Here is a 19405-nt window from a genome sequence, read left to right as displayed (position 1 = left end):
ACTTGACTTGGGAAGCAAAGCTTTTCCAGTTGAATTTTCACCAGGGACTGAATGGTACAGCAAGTTAATGTGCTATCCTTTCATCTGGAAGAGTTGAACAGATGAAACAAAGATCTCCTATTTGTATCTGTTGTTATATTCCAAAATGGAATATGTTTGAGTAAGCTTTGCCCAATGTTTGATTTATATAAGGCACTTGTTCATAATTTAAATCTAATAGATAGGGCAGAATTTCTCCCTCACTGAGGCTAGATAGATCAATGTAAAATGGAATTTTCTGGCCAGAGAGGCACTGTTAAGGTATGAACACACCAGAGTCTTCAAAAGATAGATTTCATGAAATAATGCTCCCAGCACACAGCTTTGCACTTTGACAGAACATACTGTTGTGGCTGAGATTGGAGGAGTATACTGTTACCTTTAATCCCCCGATCCACAAATCGCTACAAAAGTTAAAATGCCTTACCTTCAGTTTCTAAAATGGTCAATTACATACTTAATCTGTATTAGATTAAGAAGGACTCAAGCAAGCTTCCTTAATAAACAGGATTATTGATTTATTATTAAAACAAGCCTTATTCAATAAAGCTGCAAAGCAAATGTACACACTTTAGGAGCAAGTTACTACAAATGCTGGAATCTGTACTAAAAACGACAAATGCTGGAGATCAGGAAACATTCATGTTTCGAGTCCAACTGACTCTTCATCAGGGTCATAGAGTCATAGAACTATACAGCATGGAAACAGACCCTTTGGTCCAACTCGTCCATGCCAATGAGATATCCCAAATTAATCTAGTCCCATTTGCCAGCATTCGATCCATATCCCTCTAAAGCCTTCCTATTCACATACATATCCTGATGCCTTTTAAATGTTGTCATTGTACCAGCCTTCACCACTTCCTCTGGCAGCTCATTCCATACATGCACCACCCTCTGCAGGAAAAAAAGTTGTCCCTTAGGTCCCTTTTATATCTTCCCCCTCTCACCCTCAACCTATGCCCTCTCGGCTTGGACTTCACTATTCTGGGGAAAAGACCTTGGCTATTCACCCTATCCATGCCCTCATGGTTTTAGAAATCTCTGTAAGGTTACACCTCAGCCTCTGATGCTCCAGGGGAAATAGCCCCAGACTATTCCAGGTCAGGTGTCAGATCACTCAGTGGGAGAGCATTCCGGTGATAGTGATCACAACTCCCTGACCTTTACTATAGTCATGGAGAGTGACAGGAGCAGACGGTATGGAAAAGTATTTAATTGGAGGGGAAATTACAATTCAGTTAGGCAGGAACTGTAGAGCATAAATTGGGAACAGACGTTCTCAGGGAAATGCATGACAGAAATGTGGAGGTTGTTTAGGGAGCACTTGCTGCGAGTGCTGGATAGGTTTGTCCAACTGAGGCAAGGAAGGGATGGTAAGGTAAAGGAACTTTGGCTGACAAAAGATGTGGAACATCTAGTCAAGAGGAAGAAGGAAGCTTACTTAAGGTGGAGGAAGCAAGGGTCACATGGGGCTCTCAAGGGTTACAAGGTAGCCAGGAAGGAACTGAAGAATGGACTTAGGAGAGCTAAAAAGGGGCATGAAAATGTCTTGGATTAAGGAAAACCTCAAGGCGTTCTACACTTATGTGAGGAACAAGAGCATGGCAGAGTGAGGGTAGGGCTGATCAGGAATAGTGGAGGAAACTTGTGCCTGGAGTTGGAGGAGTAGCTGAGATCCTTAATGAATACTTTGCCTCAATATTCACCAGTGAGAGGGACCTTGTGAGGACAGCACGAAACAGGCTGATATGTTTGAAAACGTTGACATTAAGATGGAGGATGTGCTGGAAATTTTAAAAAACATGAGGATAGATAATTCCCCTGGGCCTATGAGATATACTCAAGGTTACTACATCCTCACTGTCCACTGGAGTAGTACCAGATGATTGGAGGGTGGCAAATGTTATTCCCTTGTTCAAGAAAGTGAATAGGGATAACGTTGGGAATTACAGACCAGTCAGCCTTACATCTGTTGTGGGCAAATTATTGGGGAGGGTTCTGAAAGACAGGATTTATGATTATTTGATAAAGCATAGCTTGATTGGAGATAGTCAGCATGACTTTGAGAGGGGCAGGTTATGCCTCACAAGCCTTATTGAATTCTTTAACAATCTGACAAAACACATTGATGAAGGTAGAGCAATGGATATGGTCTGTGTGGATTTTAGCAAGGCGTTTGATAAGGTTCCCATGCTAGGGTCATTCAGATAGTAAGGAAGCATGGGAAACAGGGAAATTTGTCTGTCTGGATAGAGAATTGGTTGGCCAATAGAAGACAGAGGGTGGTAGTTGTCAGCCTGGAAATCGGTGACCAGGGGTGTTTCGCAGGGATCTGTTCTGGGACCTCTGGTCTTTGTGATTTTTACAAATGACTTGGGTGAGGAAGGGAAAGGGTGGATTAGTAAGTTTGCCGATGACACGAAGGTTGGTGGAGTTGTGGATAATGTGGAGGGCTGTTGTAGGTTGCAACAGGACATTGACAGAATGCAGAGCTGGGCTGAGAAGAGGCAGATGGAGTTCAACCTGGAAAAGTATAAAGTGATTCACTTTGGAAGGTTAAATTTGAAGGCAAGTTACAGGGTTAAAGGCAGAACTCTTGGCAGTGTGGAGGAACAGAGGGATCTTGAGGTCCACATCCATAGATCCCTCAAAGTTGCCACCCAAGTTGATAGGGTTGTTAAGAAGGCACATGGTGTGTTGGCTTTCATTAGCAGGGATATTGAGTTTAAGAGCTACAAGTTTATGCTGCAGCTCTATAAAGCCCTGGTTAGACCACACTTGGAATATTGTGTTCAGTTCTTTCCCATAATGAGGTGACCAGATGTGGAAGTTTTAGAGAGGGTGCACAGGAGATTTACCAGGATGCTGCCTGGACTGGAGGGCATGTCTTATGAAGAAAGATTGAGGAAACTAGGGTTTTCCTCATTAGAGCGAAGAAGGATGAGAGGTAACTTGATAGAAATGTACAAGATGATTAGAGGGCATAGATGTAGAATGGATAGCCAGAGATGTTTTTCCAGCGTGGAAATGGCTATCGTGAGGGAGCATAGTTTTAAGGTTATTGGAGGAAGGTTGAGGGGAGATGTCAGAAGTTGGTTCTTTACACAGAGAGCGGTGAGTGCATGGAATGCACTGCCAGCAGTGGTAGCGAGTCAGATACATTAGGGACATTTAAGCGACATTTAGGCACAATGATGATAGTAAAATGTAGGGTATATAGGTTAGTTTGATCTTAGAGTAGGATAAAAGGTTGGCACAAGATCGAGGGCAGAAGAGCCTGTACTATGCTGTACTATTCTTTGTTCTATTCGGCCTTTCCCTATAGCTCAAACCCTCCAAACCAGGCAACACCCTTGTAAATCTTTTCTGAACCCTTTCAAGTTTCATAACATCCTTCCTATAGCAGGGAGACCAGAATTGCATGCAGTATTCCAAAAGAGGCCTAACCATCATGACCAGCTGCATCATGACCTCCCAACTCCTATACTCATTGCTCTGACCAATAGAGGCAAGCATACCAAACACCTTCTTCACTGTCCTGTCTACCTGGGATTCCACTTTCAAGGAATTATGAACTTGCATTCCCAACGTCTTTGTTCAGCAACCCTCCAAGACCTTAAAACTAAATGTATAAGTCCTGCCCTGATTTGCTTTCCAAAATCAAATTAACACAGTTTGAAACATGGTGGTTTAAATATTTACTCTCCTAAATAATTCCCCACATACATACACACACACCAATTAAAGAATTTTAAAAAAAATCTCTACAGAGATAATGGTCAATAATGGTTAGTTCTTGTGGAAAACATGGTAAGGTATGAAATATTCAAGATGGTTTTTATTTGGAATCATATCACATAGGCAGGTGTCGCTAAACAAATGCAATTGCTAGTGGGACTCGTGCAGACACAGTTAGCTCAGGAATCGTTATGAATTGAGAAATTTGTCCGGAGAACAGCTAGCTCAGTATTTCAGTTATTACACTGGAGCTCCAAAAGGGTTTTCTCAGAAGGGCAGAGGGTGAACTGTTAGCAATTACTCTCTCAACAGTATCCATACAAATCTTAACTCCTGATAATCAAGCACCCACGCATATGATTTCTAGCAAACAAGTCCTAATAATTAGTTTGGGCCATGTGACTTGCAAGAAGTGCCTTCCAAAAAAAAAGTCCAAACGTTCTTTTAGTGACCTGTTTAATTAAACAAAAACAGCCTGGGTATCTCTTTATTCATTTCAAATGAACCTCCATCCACAATCCTTTAAACATATATGTTCAAAATACACAAATAATGAAGTACCTTCAAAAGAATATCAGAAACACAGGCACAAAGCACAGCTCTCAAATCCTGGATCTGTGATCAGAGGGACTGTTTCAAGGCTTCAGAATACATCTCTGAAATGCAACCATCTGTGTGAGTACAATTACTAATTGTCTTTAATTTTAGAATAAAGTTTTAGCTATGAAACCGGACAACATATGTTCATTGTACACACATCAGATCGATGAAATATGCACTCCATGTTTTTTAATGCATATTTTTAATTCCTCCAGGGCTGAGTTTTTATCTTTGCTAAGAACATATAATTGTTTTTGTCAAGATAACAAGAATTTACAACTGACATATTCTGATGTGAGTATATTTTACAGAATGTTTAGATGTCCTGAATAGAATGTTTCTTAATACAAAAAAGTATGAAACAGTTAAGACCATTGAGATTTCCTATCGATTAAGTTAATACCATAAGATTTAGAAGTAGACCATTCAGCTCATCAAGTCTGGTCTGCCATTCATGGATTATTGTTATCCTCATGTCCACTATCCTGCCTTTTCCCCCATCAGCTTCGTTTCCCTTTCTGATAAAAAATCTTTCCATCTTGGCCTCAAATATACCTAATGACCCAAACTTAACAGCCTTCTGCAGTAAAGAATTCCACAATTTTGCTATCCTCTGAAAAAAGAAACTATTCCTCATTTATGTTTTAAATGTGCACCTCTTTTCTGTAGATTATATCCTCTGGTCCTACACTGTTTCAGAAATGAAAACAACCTTTCCGCATCCACTCTGTCAAGATTGGAAAAATCCTAATATTTCAATCAGGTCACCATTCATTCTTCTAAATTCTAATGTGTACATGGAATCATAAAATCCCTACAGAGTGGAAGCAGGCCATTTAACCCATCCAGTCCACACCAACCCTGTAAAGAGCATCCTGCCCAGACCCACCCAATCCTGTAACCCAGCATTTCCCACTAGTCAGTATATCCCAGGGTATTATGGGCAAGTTAGCATGGCCAATCCACCTAACCTGCACATCTTTGGACTGTGGGAGAAAATCAGAGCACCCAGAGGAAACCCACACAGACATGAGGAGAATGTGCAAACTCCATACAGAAGGTCACTCAAGGCTGGAATCAAACCCGGGACCCTGGTGCTGTGAGGCAGTAGTGTTAATCTCTGAGCTACCGTACTACCTGACAGTTCAAATCTACTGAATCTCTCCTCAAACGACAGTCCTTCTATGCCCAAGATCAGCCGAGCTTCAAATATCTTTCCTTAGATAAACAGCCCAGAAGTGTTTACAGTATTCCAGCTGTGGTTTGACTAGTGCCTTGTATGATTTTAGCAAAACCTCCCTACTTTGTTAACTTTTTGAGATTCGTGGATCCTTCTGTTCCATTATTTACTGCAGGCTTTCGTCATTTAAATAATATTCAACTCTTCTATTCTTCCCACCCAAGGACATAACCTCACATTTTCCCACATAATATTTCACCTGCCAAGTTTCTGCCCACTTGTTTAACCTATATACATCTTTCTCCAGACTCTTTGTGTCATCATCCTCACCACTTGAATTCTCATCTATTTGTGTCATCCACAAACCTTCTCATACAAGTCATTAATATATAACAAATAACTGTAGTTCCTAGCAATGATCCCTATGGTACATCATTAGTTCCAGGTTGCCATCCTGAAAATACTCCTTTTATCTCAACTCTATTTTATATTAGCTAGCTGTGTGACTATACTAACTCCAACACCATGGGCTCTCATCTGATTAAGTAGGTAATATGGGGTACCTTATGAGACGTCTTCTGAAAATTCAAAATGCTAAATTCACTGCTTCCCCTTTATCCTGATTGTTACCTCCTCAAATAATTCTGGTAAATATTTCTATTTCTTTATGCAGTAATTTGAAGTGGACATTCTGTGTATAGCTTCACTAGGTTGATTTGATGCCTCATTTTTAGATAGGCCTAATGCTGTCTTGGCATACCCTTCTACACTTTTCCTTGAACCAGGGTTGATCCCCTGCTTCGTGGTAATCATAAATTGGAGGGATATGTAGGCCATGAAGTTACACATTGTGATTGAATACATTTCTACTTCTGCTAATAGCCCACAGTAGCTCTAGTTACCCAGTTTTAAGCTGCTAGATATATCCTGAAACTATCCCATGTTGCACACTGGTAAGTGTGGCACAACATAATGAAGTGAACTAAAGGATGGCGATGCTCACCAGGTTACCAGAACCCAAGCCATTTGTTGGACATGCTACTTATCCACTATTGAATTTCAAAATCATTGCCATAATTTTTCAATTTTCCCACACCGTATTCTCAAACACAGTGAAAAAGGCATAAACAGGTTAGAATAAGAAAATTACTTGTGAACTTGTGTTGTCTGGCTGCTGCCCAAGCATATGTAATTAAACTGTTAGAAACAGTTAAAACCCAATAGCACCAACACAAATGAGATGTAAATGATACTAAAGTAAATTGTTTGCAGCTGCTCAGCTCTGTGCATCTATGTGCTTACTCATTTTCCTAGAACTGTTACTTGTGTATTTTTGTTTTCAATGTAACATTTTATGAAGATGCGTATCTTGTAATTTGAATATCTCACTATTTTCTTTTCAGAATAATGGAAAAGTCATCCTAGAAGGAGTATTAGATATTGCATGGGGTGTACATCAACTAATAAGATTTCAGATTGATGATGAAAAATCTGTACCATCACCAATAGCAATCCAATTCACTGACACTACACTGAATAAAAGGTAGGCACCCACAGTATCAATGTACTCATCACTTACTGGTTACTTCCTGGGTTCCAGTATATATCCGGATATTAAATGGTAAACTCAACATTCCAGGAAGGAAACAGAAAGAACTGCGGATGCTGTAAATCAGAAGCAAAAACAGAAGTTGCTGGAAAAGCTCAGCAAGTCTGGCAGCATCTGTGAAGAGAAATCAGAGTTAATGTTTCAGGTCCGGTGACCCTTCCTCAGATCTATTGAGCTTTTCCAGTAACTTCTGTTTTTAACTCAAGAAAGGAACCTTGCTCCCTCAGAGTTCAGGTTGGAAATTTCTAATTACAATGACAAATGCTTTATGAGCCAATCTGCTGCCTTCCACCCGATCTGCAGTCTGTACTTCCTCAGAAACTATCTTCTTGGCCCTTGCAGCCCTACAAAGTCCACTAGCCTCAACCACTAGCCTCTCAAATTCAACTTCTGCATTAACTAGCCCTACAGAATCTACCCTCAGACTTCACCCCTCAGATGCTACTGCCTGACACTCACGCCCATTAAACCTTTCACTCAGACCCTATCCCTTCCCTAGACCATACACCAGACACAAGATACTAGACCCCGACTCCATATCATGCCCAAGTCTCTTCTAACCCTCCTATCTAGAAACTCTTTTCTACCCCACGGGCATTCCCTCAGAATTGACTGTCCACCCCCACAGACATCTCCATAGCCTCTAATTTCTCAGCCCAGTAGATACTAGTTCATTCCACCATAGACTTTGGTCCTCTCCTTCCAGGGTTCTGTCCACCTTATTGCTAGTGTACCTAATGTCAGAAATGTTGACTCTGTCACATCACAGTTCAAACCATTTGGGGTTAAGCAAGTGCATAAATCTTTGGGTGAGGCAGAATATTGAATCCACAGAAATAGCTCAATTTAATCATCTGGAAGAGGCGCTGTCAAGAATTAACTTCCTGCCCTATTACTGCTCTCCCCCACGCTCTGATTTCCTGAATCAATTCAGTTCATGTAATGCCCCCACATGGTGTAATGCCCTCACATGGTGTTATAAAATCATAGAATGGTTATAGCACAGTCCATCTTCTCTGCATTGGCTCTCAGAAGCAATATATTGTGCCAGTCTCCTGTGCCCCACAGCCTTGCAAACATTTCCTTTTCAGACTTTGTTTTAATTCAGTTTTGAAAGCCTCAACTGATTCTGTCATCATCAGACTTTCAAACAGTTTATTCCAGTTCCTAGTCATATGGGTTGAACTGAGAAATAAGAAAGGGCTGATCACCTTATTGGGATTGTGTTGTAGACCCCCAAATAGTAAGCAGGAAATTGAGAAATAAATTTGTAAGGAGATCTCAGTTATCTGTAAGAATAATAGAATGATTACGTTAGGGGATTTTAAATCATAGACTGGGACTGTCATGGTGTTAAGGGCTTGGATGAAGTGGCATTTGTTAAGTGTGTAGAAGGAAATTTTCTGATTCAGAATGTGGATGTACCTATAGAGAAGGTGCAAAACTTGACCTCCTCTTGGGAAATAAGGCAGGGCAGGTGACTGAGGTGTCGGTGGGGGAGCACTTTGGGGCCAGCGACCATAATTCTATTAGTTTTAAAATAGTGATGGAAAAGGATAGACCGGATCTTAAAGTTAAAGCCCTAAATTGGAGGAAGGCTAATTTTGACAGTATTGGACAAGAACTTTAAAAGCTGATTGGGAGCAGATGTTCATAGGTAAAGGGACAGCTGGAAAATGGGAAGCCTTCAGAAACTAAATAACAAGAGTCCAGAGACATTATATTCCTGTTATGGTGAAGGGAAAATTTGGTAGGTATAGGGAATGAAGGATGACTAAAGAAATTGAGGGTTTGGTTAAGAGAAAGAAGAAAGCATATTGTCAGGTATAGACAGGATAGATCGTGTGAGTCCTTAGAACTGTATAAAGGCAGTAGGAGTATACTTGAGGGAAATCAGGAAGGCAAAAAGAGGACATGATATAGCTTTGACAAATAGGGTTAAGGAGAATCCAAAGAGGTTTTATAAATACATTAAGGACAAAAGGGTAACTAGGAATGCATTAAGACCCCTTAAAGATCAGCAAGGCCACCTACATGTGGAACGGCAGGAGATAGGTGAGATAATAAACAAGTATTTTGCATCAGTATTGACTGTGGAGAAGGACATAGAAGAGATAGAACATGTGAAATAAATAGCAACATTTTGAAAAATGTCCATATTACAGAGGAGGAGATGTTGGACGGCTTAAAACACAAAGGTGGATAAATCCCTGGGACTGGATCAGGTGTACCCTAGAACCCTTTAGGTAGGTAGGAAAGTGTTTGCTGAGCCCCTTTCTGAGATATTTTTATCATCAACAGCCACAGGTGAGAAGTTGGAAGACTAGAGTTGGCTAACGTGGTGCCACTACTTAAGAAAGATGGTAAGGAAAAGCCAGGGAACTATAGACTGGTGAGCCTGACATTGGAGGTGGGCAAGTTGTTTGAGGGAATCCTGAGGGACAGGATTTACATGTATTTGGAAAGGCAAGGACTGATTAGTGATAGTCAACGTGGTTTTCTTTGTGGTAAATTGTGACTCACTGACTTCATTGAGTTTTTTGAAGAAGTAACAAAAAGGATTGGTGAGGTCAGGACAGTGGACATTATCTATCTGGACTTCAGTAAGGTATTCGACAAGGTTCCTCATGGTAGACAGTTAGCAAGGTTAGATCACATGGAATACAGGGAGAACTAACCATTTGAATACAGAACGGTTCAAAGGTAGAAGATAGGGGGTGGTGGTGGAGGATTGTTTTTCAGACTGGAGGCCTGTGACCACTGCAGTGCCACAAGAATCAGTGCTGGGTCCACTGCTTTTTGTGATTTATATAAATGATTTGGATGTGAACGTAGGAGGTATGGTTAGTAAGTTTGCAGATGACACCAAAATTGGAGGCGTAGTAGACAGCCAAGAAGGTTACGGCGGCACAGTGGCACAGTGGTTAGCACTGCTGCCTCAAAGTGCCAGAGACCTGGGTTCAATTCCCACCTCAGGCGACTGTCTGTGTGGAGTTTGCACATTCTCTCCGTGTCTGCGTGGGTTTCCTCTGGGTGCTCTGGTTTCCTCCCACGGTCCAAAAATGTGCAGGTTAGGTGAATTGCTCATGCTAAATTGCCCGTAGTATTAGGTAAATGTGGGGAATGGATCTGGGTGGGTTGCACTTCGGTGGGTCAGTGTGGACTTGTTGGGCCGAAGGGCCTGTTTCCATGGTGTAAGTAATCTAATCTAATGTTACCTCAGAGTACAATGGGATCTTGATCAGATGGGCCAATGGGCCAAGGAATGGCAGATGGAGTTTAATTTAGATTAGAGCCATAGGGAAGCTTTTCACTGTGCATCAGTACACGTGAAAATAAATTCAATTCAATACATAAATGTGACGCGCTGCATTTTGGAAAGGCAAATCAAGGCAGGACTTATACACTTAATGGTAAGGTGCTGGGGAGTGTTGCTGAACAAAGAGACCTTGAAGTGCAGGTTTGTAGTTCCTTGAAAGTGGAGCTGCAGGTAGACAGGATAGTGAAGAAGGTGTTTGGTATGCTTTCCTTTATTGGTCAGAGTATTGAGTACAGGAGTTGGAAGGTCATGGTGTGGCTGTACAGGACATTGGTTCGGCCGCTTTTGGAATATTGTGTGCAATTCTGGTCTCCCTGTTAGAGGAAGGATGTTGTGAAATTTGAAAGGGTTCTGAAAAGATTTACAAGGATGTTGCCAGGGTTGGAGGGTTTGAGCTACAAGGAGAGACTGAATAGGCTGGGACTGTTTTCTCTGGAGTGTCAGAGGCTGAGGGGTGACCTCATAGAGGTTTATATAATCATGAGGGACATGGATATGGTAAATAGACAAGGTCTTTTCCTCAGGGTGGGGGAGTCCAAAAAATGGAGGGCATAGGTTTAAGGTGAGAAGGGGAAGATATAAAAAGGGACCTAAGGGGCAACATTTTCAAGCAGAGTGTGGTAGAGTATGGAATGAGGTAATGATGGACGCTGGTACAATTAATAAGCATCTGGATGTATATGTGAATAGGAAGAGTTTAGAGGGATATGGGCCAAATGCTGGCAAATGGGAGCGAATTTATCTAGGATACATGATCAGCATGGACAAGTTGGACCGAAGGGTCTATTTCCATGCTGTACATCTCTATGGCTCTATGACTAATCATTTTCTGCATAAAAGCGTTTTTTTCCCTTATGCATACCTTATTCCTTTAGTCAATTATTTTAAATCTGTGCCATCTTATTCTCTGTCCTTCTACCAATGGGAACAGTTTTTCTCCATTACTCCACAGCTCTCAGTTTTTAATACTGCTATCAAACCTCCTCTTAGCCTTTTCTTCTGCAAGTTGAACAGGCCTACATTTTCCAATTCTGCATCATAACTGCAGTTCATCAACACAGGAAACCTCAGGGGTCTTTTCTGTAATTCCTCTTCATACCTTCATATTCTTCCTAAAGTGTGGTGCCTTGAACAGGATATCACATTCCAATTGAGGCCAAAAAATGTTATGATCAAAGGACATAAAAATAAATGGCAAAGAAAACTGCACTCTCTTCTTTTTTTATGTTTAAATTCTGTTTCTTTTGAAAATGGACAATCTTGCTGAGCTCATAAAATGGTTGAGGCTGATTGTATGATTGATCAGGAGCTTCTTAACCCCATTTCATTGTATAGACATTGCCAGTGAAGGTGACACAAAGAACAAAACTATCTGCTTCCAACCAACTCTGGACAAAGGAAAACATCAAGACGCAATATATTAAAATGAACGTCAATGCTTTTACAATTATCAGGTCATCTCATAATGGAAACGATAATGGAGCAGATAAAGCTATGCTACTGTTCACTTAATTGCCTTCCAGTTTTGCCCATTGAGAAGGGCACTGTGTCTGCAGTATCTACCTTTGTCACTTGCTCGAAATCTAAGTCAGTTGGCATCTTAACATCATGAGGGGAGCAACTCCAGGCCTTAGCAGTTAGAAGGCCTACAGTCCATCTCTGTCTCTCTCAAAAATAAAACTCGCACAACACCAGGTTATAGTCCAACTGGTTTATCTGGAGGCAGTAGCTTTCCATGAGCTGCTTCTTCATCAATCACTTGATCTAGCAGATTTGTTTCAGAATTGCTATTTTAGTTTCAGATTTCCAGCATTGGCAGCCTTTTTGTTTTACTATATTCCCATTTCTCTTTCTTTTAAGTGTGCATTAATGTTCCTTTTTCTATCATTTTTACTACTCCCCGAGAGCCTGCTTTAAAGGACTTAGATAGTTGACTGCTGCTATCCACCCATTTCATTTTGGAGATGTCTGTATTCTCTAGCATTTGCTTTAAAACCATAATATTGATCCTCCGTCTCTTTTCATTCACAAATTTCATTGATAGTAAGGCATTAAAGGATGATATATATTCAATGTAGAACTCAGTTGGAAATGCTGCTAAATCCTTTTCAAGTTTCTTTCAATAATTTCATGCAGAAAAATGCCATACGGAATAGAACATAGAACATAGAACAATACAGCACAGAACAGGCCCTTCGGCCCACGATGTTGTGCCGAACATTTGTCCTAGCTTAAGCACCTATCCATGTACCTATCCAATTGCTTAAAGGTCACCAATGATTCTGACTCTGCCACTCCCATAGGCAGCGCATTCCATGCCCCCACCACTCTCTGGGTAAAGAACCTACCCCTGACATCCCCCCTATACCTTCCACCCTTCACCTTAAATTTATGTCCCCTTGTAACACTCTGTTGTACCTGGGGAAAAAGTCTCTGACGGTCTACTCTATCTATTCCCCTGATCATCTTATAAACCTCTATCAAGTCACCCCTCATCCTTTGCCGTTCCAATGAGAAAAGGCCGAGCACTCTCAACCTATCCTCGTATGACCTATTCTCCATTCCAGGCAACATCCTGGTAAATCTCCTCTGCACCCTCTCCAAAGCTTCCACATCTTTCCTAAAATGAGATGACCAGAACTGCACACAGTACTCCAAATGTGGCCTTACCAAGGTCCTGTACAGTTGCAACATCACCTCATGACTCTTGAATTCAATCCCTCTGCTAATGAACGCTAATACACCATAGGCCTTCTTACAAGCTCTATCCACCTGAGTGGCAACTTTCAAAGATCTATGAACATAGACCCCACGATCCTTACTAAGAACCCTACCATTAACCCTGTATTCTGCATTCTTATTTGTCCTTCCAAAATGGACAACCTCACACTTGATAGGGTTGAACTCCATCTGCCACTCCTCAGGCCAGCTCTGAATCATATCTAAGTCCCTTTGCAGCCGACAACAGCCCTCCTCACTATCCACAACTCCACCAATCTTCGTATCGTCTGCAAATTTACTGACCCACCCTTTGACTCCCTCTTCCAAGTCATTAATAAAAATTACACTTGTAACTGGGCTCCAGGCTGAATATTTACCATCTACCACCACTCTGACCGGTTAGCCAGTTCGCTATCCAACTGGCCAAACTTCCCACTATCCCATGCCTCCTGACTTTCCGCATAAGCCTATCATGGGGAACCTTATCAAATGCCTTACTAAAATCCATGTACACTACATCCACTGCTCTACCCTCATCCACATGCTTGGTCACCTCCTCAAAGAATTCAATAAGACTTGTAAGGCAAGACCTACCCCTCACAAATCCATGCTGGCTGTCCCTAATCAAGCAGTATCTTTCCAGATACTCATAAATCCTATCCCTCAGTACCCTTTCCATTACTTTGCCTACCACCGAAGTAAGACTAACTGGCCTGTAATTCCTGGGGTTATCCCTATTCCCTTTTTTGAACAGGGGCACAACATTCATCACTCTCCAGTCCCCTGGCACCACCCCCATTGACAGTGAAGACAAAAAGATCATTGCCAATGGTTCTGCAATTTCCTCTCTTGCTTCCCACATAATCCTAGGATATATCCTGTCAGGCCCGGAGGACTTGTCTATCCTCAAGTTTTTCAAAATGCCCAACACATTTTCCTTCCTAACAAGTATCTCCTCTAGCTTATCAGTCCATTTCATACTCTCCTCTTCAACAATACGGTCCCTCTCATTTGTAAATGCAGAAGAAAAGTACTCATTAAAGACCTCTCCTATCTCTTCCGACTCAATACACAGTCTCCCACTACCGTCCTTGATCGGACCTATCCTCGTTCTCGTCATTCTCATGTTTCTCACATACGCATAAAAGGCCTTGGGGTTATCCTTGATCCTACCCGCCAAAGATTTTTCATGCCCTCTCTTAGCTCTCCTAATCCCTTTCTTCAGCTCCCTCCTGGCTATCCTGTATCCCTCCAACGCACTGTCTGAACCTTGTTTCCTCAACCATATGTAAGCCTCTTTCCTCCTCCTTACAAGACATTCAACCTCCCTCGTCAACCAAGGTTCCCTCACATGACCATCTCTTTCCTGCCTGACAGGTACATACATATCAAGGACACGTCATATCTGTTCCTTGAAAAAGTTCCACATTTCAACGACATCCTTTCTGACAGCCTATGCTCCCAATTGATGCTCCTCAGATCCTGTCTTGCAGCATCGTATTTACCCTTCCCCCAATTGTAAAACCTGCCCTGTTGCATGCACCAATCTCTCTCCATAACCAAGGTGAAAGTCACAGAATTGTGGTCACCATCACCAAAATGCTCACCCACTAACAAGCCCATCACTTGTCCCGGTTCGTTACCAATTACCAAATCCAATATGGCCTCCCCTCTGGTCGGACAATCTACATAAAGAATTAGAAAAGCTTCCTGGACACACTGCACAAACACTGCCCCGTCCACTCTACTTGACCTAAAGAGCTTCCAATCAATATTTGGGAAGTTGAAATCACCCATGACTACTATCCTGTGGCTTCTGCACCTTTCCAAAATCTGTTTCCCAATCTGTTTCTCCACATCTCTGCTGCTATTGGGGGGCCTATAGTAAACACACAACAAGGTGACTGCTCCTTTCCTATTTCTGACTTCAGCCCATACTACCTCCAAAGGCAGATCCCCCTCAAACTGCCTTTCTACAGCCATTATACCATTTCTAATTGGCAATGCCACCCCCCTCCTTTTTTACCACACACCCCAATCTTACTGAAACATCTGTAACCAGGAACCTCCAACAACCATTCCTGTCCCTTAACATTATCTTAACAATAGTGAGAGTTTCTGCTGTTAGATTATTTTTACAACAGTTCTAATCTTTTTATCTTCTCCGTTTTACCTCCCTTTCCCAAAAGAATAATAAGAAATCTCTTGCACTTGAAAACCCATTATAATGATTTACATAAGAAGCGTCACTAATAGCAAGAAGTTTCATGTTCCAGGTGTAAGAATATAAGAAATAGGAGGAATGCACCATTCAGATTCTCAAGTCTGCCCCATCATTCAACAAGATCATGGGTTGGCATCCACTTTCATCCCAACTCATCATAGCCTCAACTTCCAGATATGTCAAAAATCTTTCCAACTTTTCTTTCCAGTGATCTAGCCTCTATAATTCTCTGGGTCGAATTGATTATGTGCTGAATATTCATAAACACAATTCTTGCCCAATTATCCCTGAATCAATATGTGACCATTGTCCATTAGGTCTCAGGTATCCCTGCCAGACCTTACTAAATGCTAATATTGCTGAAATAGGAATGCATTTACACTTAAGTATACTATAGTTAAAGGACATAATGTGTTCTCCTCTGCTTTAGGTAACAAATACAGATTGGGTGACTGCATTGAAAGAGATCTCCTTTCAGTCTGCACGTGTGACCCTGAGGTTCTATTTGCCTGTCTTTTTATTTCTTCATTGGAAATTGACTCTGAACTCTCTATCCTTGGCTTATGATACTGTTTTAGTGAAGCTCAGCATAAGATCAAAGGGCAGAACCTCACCTTTCAATTAGGGATTTTTCAATCTACCAGAGTCAACGTCAGATCAGCCTTTGTCACTATTATTTTTCTATTTTTGTTTTCAGTTTTTTTTGAGTGACAGGTCTGTGATAATTCTGCTGATCCCATTTCAATCTCCTTCAGATATTTTTTTTATTTGTCACATTACCATTTCATTGCAGTATACAATTATCCATTCTTCCACACTATTACAAGCCTTCCCTTCCAATTTCACTTGTACTTAGATTACTTACAGTGTGGAAACAGACCCTTCGGCCCAACAAGTCCACACCGACCCGCTGAAGCGCACCCACCCAGACCCATTCCCCTACATTTACCCCTGCACCTAACACTACGGGCAATTTTAGCATGGCCAATTCACCTGACCTGCATATTTTTGGACTGTGGGAGGAAACCGGAGCACCCGGAGGAAACCCATACAGACACAGGGAGAATGTACAAACTCCACACAGTCAGTCGCCTGAGGCGGGAATTTAACCCGGGTCTCTGACGCTGTGAGGCAGCAGTGCTAACCATTGGCTCTGTTTTTGCTTAAAATCTACTACATCTCTATCTTTTTTCTGTTCCTGATGAAGGATCTTTGACTTAAAACATTTTTTTTCCACAGAAGCTATTAGGTCTGTTGACTATTTTCAGCACTTTCTGAATTCAAGTTATTGAATAAATTAACTTGTATTTGCAGAGGAATGACACGCTGGGGAGAGTTTGACAACTTGTACAACATTGCTGAACTGGAGGAAGAAACTGTGCCAGATGGTAAAGAACAGGGGCCAGTCCAGCAGCTGAGTAAGTTTATAAGAGACAGGGAGAGTGAATAAATAATTGAAAATGCTTTGGAATTAGCAGTGAAATTAAATTTTGAAAGACTATTGTAGAATAAGGGTTAAATGTATTAATTCCCTGACAATATCTACTGGGCATTTAAGTGAGGAACAATGCACAGAGTTCTGGTATTCCCAGCATTTCCTGTTTTGTTTTTTATAAACAGAAGTGTGTTTCAAACTGCTGTAGCAGTAAAGATGCTTCTTGAATTTTCCTTGATTCTGTGCTCTGGGCAGGGATTTGAGTTCAACAATGCCTGATTTTCTATTCAGTTGCAAAATCAGTCCAATTACCTAAAGTCATATGCTATACAGTGTGAGAATGATCCAGCTTGAACACTGAATATTGTCTAAGGTAGATTTTAGTTTGTTATGTTTTCTTCCTCCTACAACCTTTTAGTCTTTGAAAGCAGTACATTAAAACCAAAACGGAACCCAGAGCCAGAAAGTGGCAACTTGATACGGACTAGGAGTGATGCATCATTGGTGAAGATGAGGGTAAAGGACCAAGCTGTGACTGCAGCAAAGAAAGCTCAGCGCCATCGATACTCCATCAATGGTCACTTCTACAATTACAAGGTAAAAATGTCAGAGTCCATTTCCTTGTTTTGAAATATAACATGTTCAACTTGTCTGTAAAATCTCGTGTACGAATAGCACTCAGTATCACCAGTACCTGAAATGCTTCAGTTTTTCAATAAGACTGAAAAGACAGAAATGGTTCAGTGATTTGAATTCATTCACCACTTCTACATAGGCTATGATGTTGCCCTCCTTGGAGGTGGTGAGGAAGGGTGGTGGGAAAGGCAAATAATTGGGTAAATTAGCCCCAGAGAGACATTGCCACTTCAGCAATTAAGTTGTGGACAATTAAGTTATAGCGACTATTTTTCTCTCTCACTCTTTCCATCCTGAAGCCACCACCAACACCAATTAAGGTCCTCAACCAACCCCAGTTTGATTACCTACCTACTTGGCAGGTGAGAGAAGTGGCTGGCTGCTTTCCCAATAAGGAAATCAGAATGCTCTGATTCTATGATTGGGATAGACCCTCCATTCGCCCCAAATCCCATCTCCCCCTCAGCTTCCCCACAAAAATGTGACAATCTCAGGTAGAGTGGAACTTCAGTGGCAAGGCTCCTGATTGGACAAGAAGATTGCTGGACAGCATTTCAGAATCTGAAATAAAAACTGTAAGTGTTATAGCAACTAACAGGTTTGGTAGCAGCTGTGGAGAGAAAGCAGAGTTGACATTTTGAGTAAAGTATGATTCCCCTTCAGAACTGAGTATTTAACTATCTAATTGCTGCTTAATCCAATAAGCTTTCCCACTAATATCGGTTAGGAGGTAATCACACCCAAGGTTATAGGAAGGAGAGGAGGCAGAAGAGATTTCCCAGGATGTTGCTGGGTATGGAAGGTTTGAGTTATAAAGAAATGCTAGATAGACTGAAACCTTTTTCACTGGAGCATTGGAAATTGAGAGGTCATCTTACAGAAGTTTATAAAATAATGAGGGGTATAGAGAGACTTAATAGTAGTTGGCTTTTCCCTAGGCTGGCAGATTCGAGACTGGGGCACAACTTAAAGGTGACAGGAGAGAGATTTTAAAAAGACATGAGGGGTAATTTTTTTTACACAGAGGGTGGTTCGTGTGTGGAATGAACTTTCTGAGGAAGTGTTGGATGTGGGTACAATTACAACATTTAAAAGATATTTCGATAAGTACATGAATAAGAAAGATTTGAAGGTATATGGGCTGGGAACAGGCAGGTGGGACTAGATTAGTTTGAGATTATGTTCGGTATTGACTGGTTGGACCGAAAGGACATTTTCCATGTGTATGACTCCGACTATGACTGTTTAAGTCACAGGCAGAGTTAGTGAACAGAGGACTAAATCTTGGGCATATTCTAATTTAACATTGCAGTGAGAGAATGCTGTATTGTCGTTTCAGATGACATAAACTATCCCACTAACAGTTCCCATTAGCAGCAGTTCACCCTCCTAGACAGATTGCTATCCACTCCTTTGTCTGTCCAACTGTTCTTTTCTTTCTTTGGGCTCTATCCCCACCTTTTGTTTACTCCTTACCCCCTCTATCTTCTGCATATAAACCAACATTTACCTAGTTACCATCAGTTCTGAGGAAGGGTAACTTGACCTGAAACGTTAACGCTGATTTCTCTCCACAGATGCTGCCAGACCTGCTGAGCTTTTCCAGCAATTTCTGTTTTTGGTTCTTGAACCAGTCTACTGGTTCAGAGGTAGAGACACTACCACTGCACCACAAGAGCCCTTGTTCCTCAGGTTAGTGTCTTAGGTCTAACTGTCTTGAGCTGCTTCATCAGTGACCTTTTCCTCCATCATAAGGTGAGAAAGGGGGAGTGTTTGCTGATGATTATACTATGTTGAGTACCTTTTGAGACATTGAACCAATTTATGCTCACATGCAGCAAAACCTAGACAAAATTAAGATTGGACTGATTAAGTGGCAGATAATATTTGTGCAACACAGG

General features: G+C 41.4%; 1 protein-coding gene across 5 annotated transcripts in view; it reads left to right on the top strand.

The window, feature by feature from the left end:
- Positions 1–19405, top strand: part of rassf6 (Ras association domain family member 6) — a 74215-nt gene that overhangs the window by 34388 nt on the left and 20422 nt on the right. For all 5 annotated transcript variants that reach the window (XM_072589967.1, XM_072589996.1, XM_072589959.1 and 2 more), the window contains 4 exons: positions 4596–4674; positions 6964–7103; positions 16748–16851; positions 17287–17465. In XM_072589967.1, coding sequence (XP_072446068.1) covers positions 4596–4674; positions 6964–7103; positions 16748–16851; positions 17287–17465 — 502 coding nt within the window. The remainder of the gene's footprint in view (positions 1–4595; positions 4675–6963; positions 7104–16747; positions 16852–17286; positions 17466–19405) is intronic.

The sequence above is a fragment of the Chiloscyllium punctatum genome, chromosome 2 (assembly GCF_047496795.1).
Source record: "Chiloscyllium punctatum isolate Juve2018m chromosome 2, sChiPun1.3, whole genome shotgun sequence".
NCBI classification, from domain to species: domain Eukaryota; kingdom Metazoa; phylum Chordata; class Chondrichthyes; order Orectolobiformes; family Hemiscylliidae; genus Chiloscyllium; species Chiloscyllium punctatum.
This window is presented reverse-complemented; position numbering and strand designations above follow the sequence as displayed.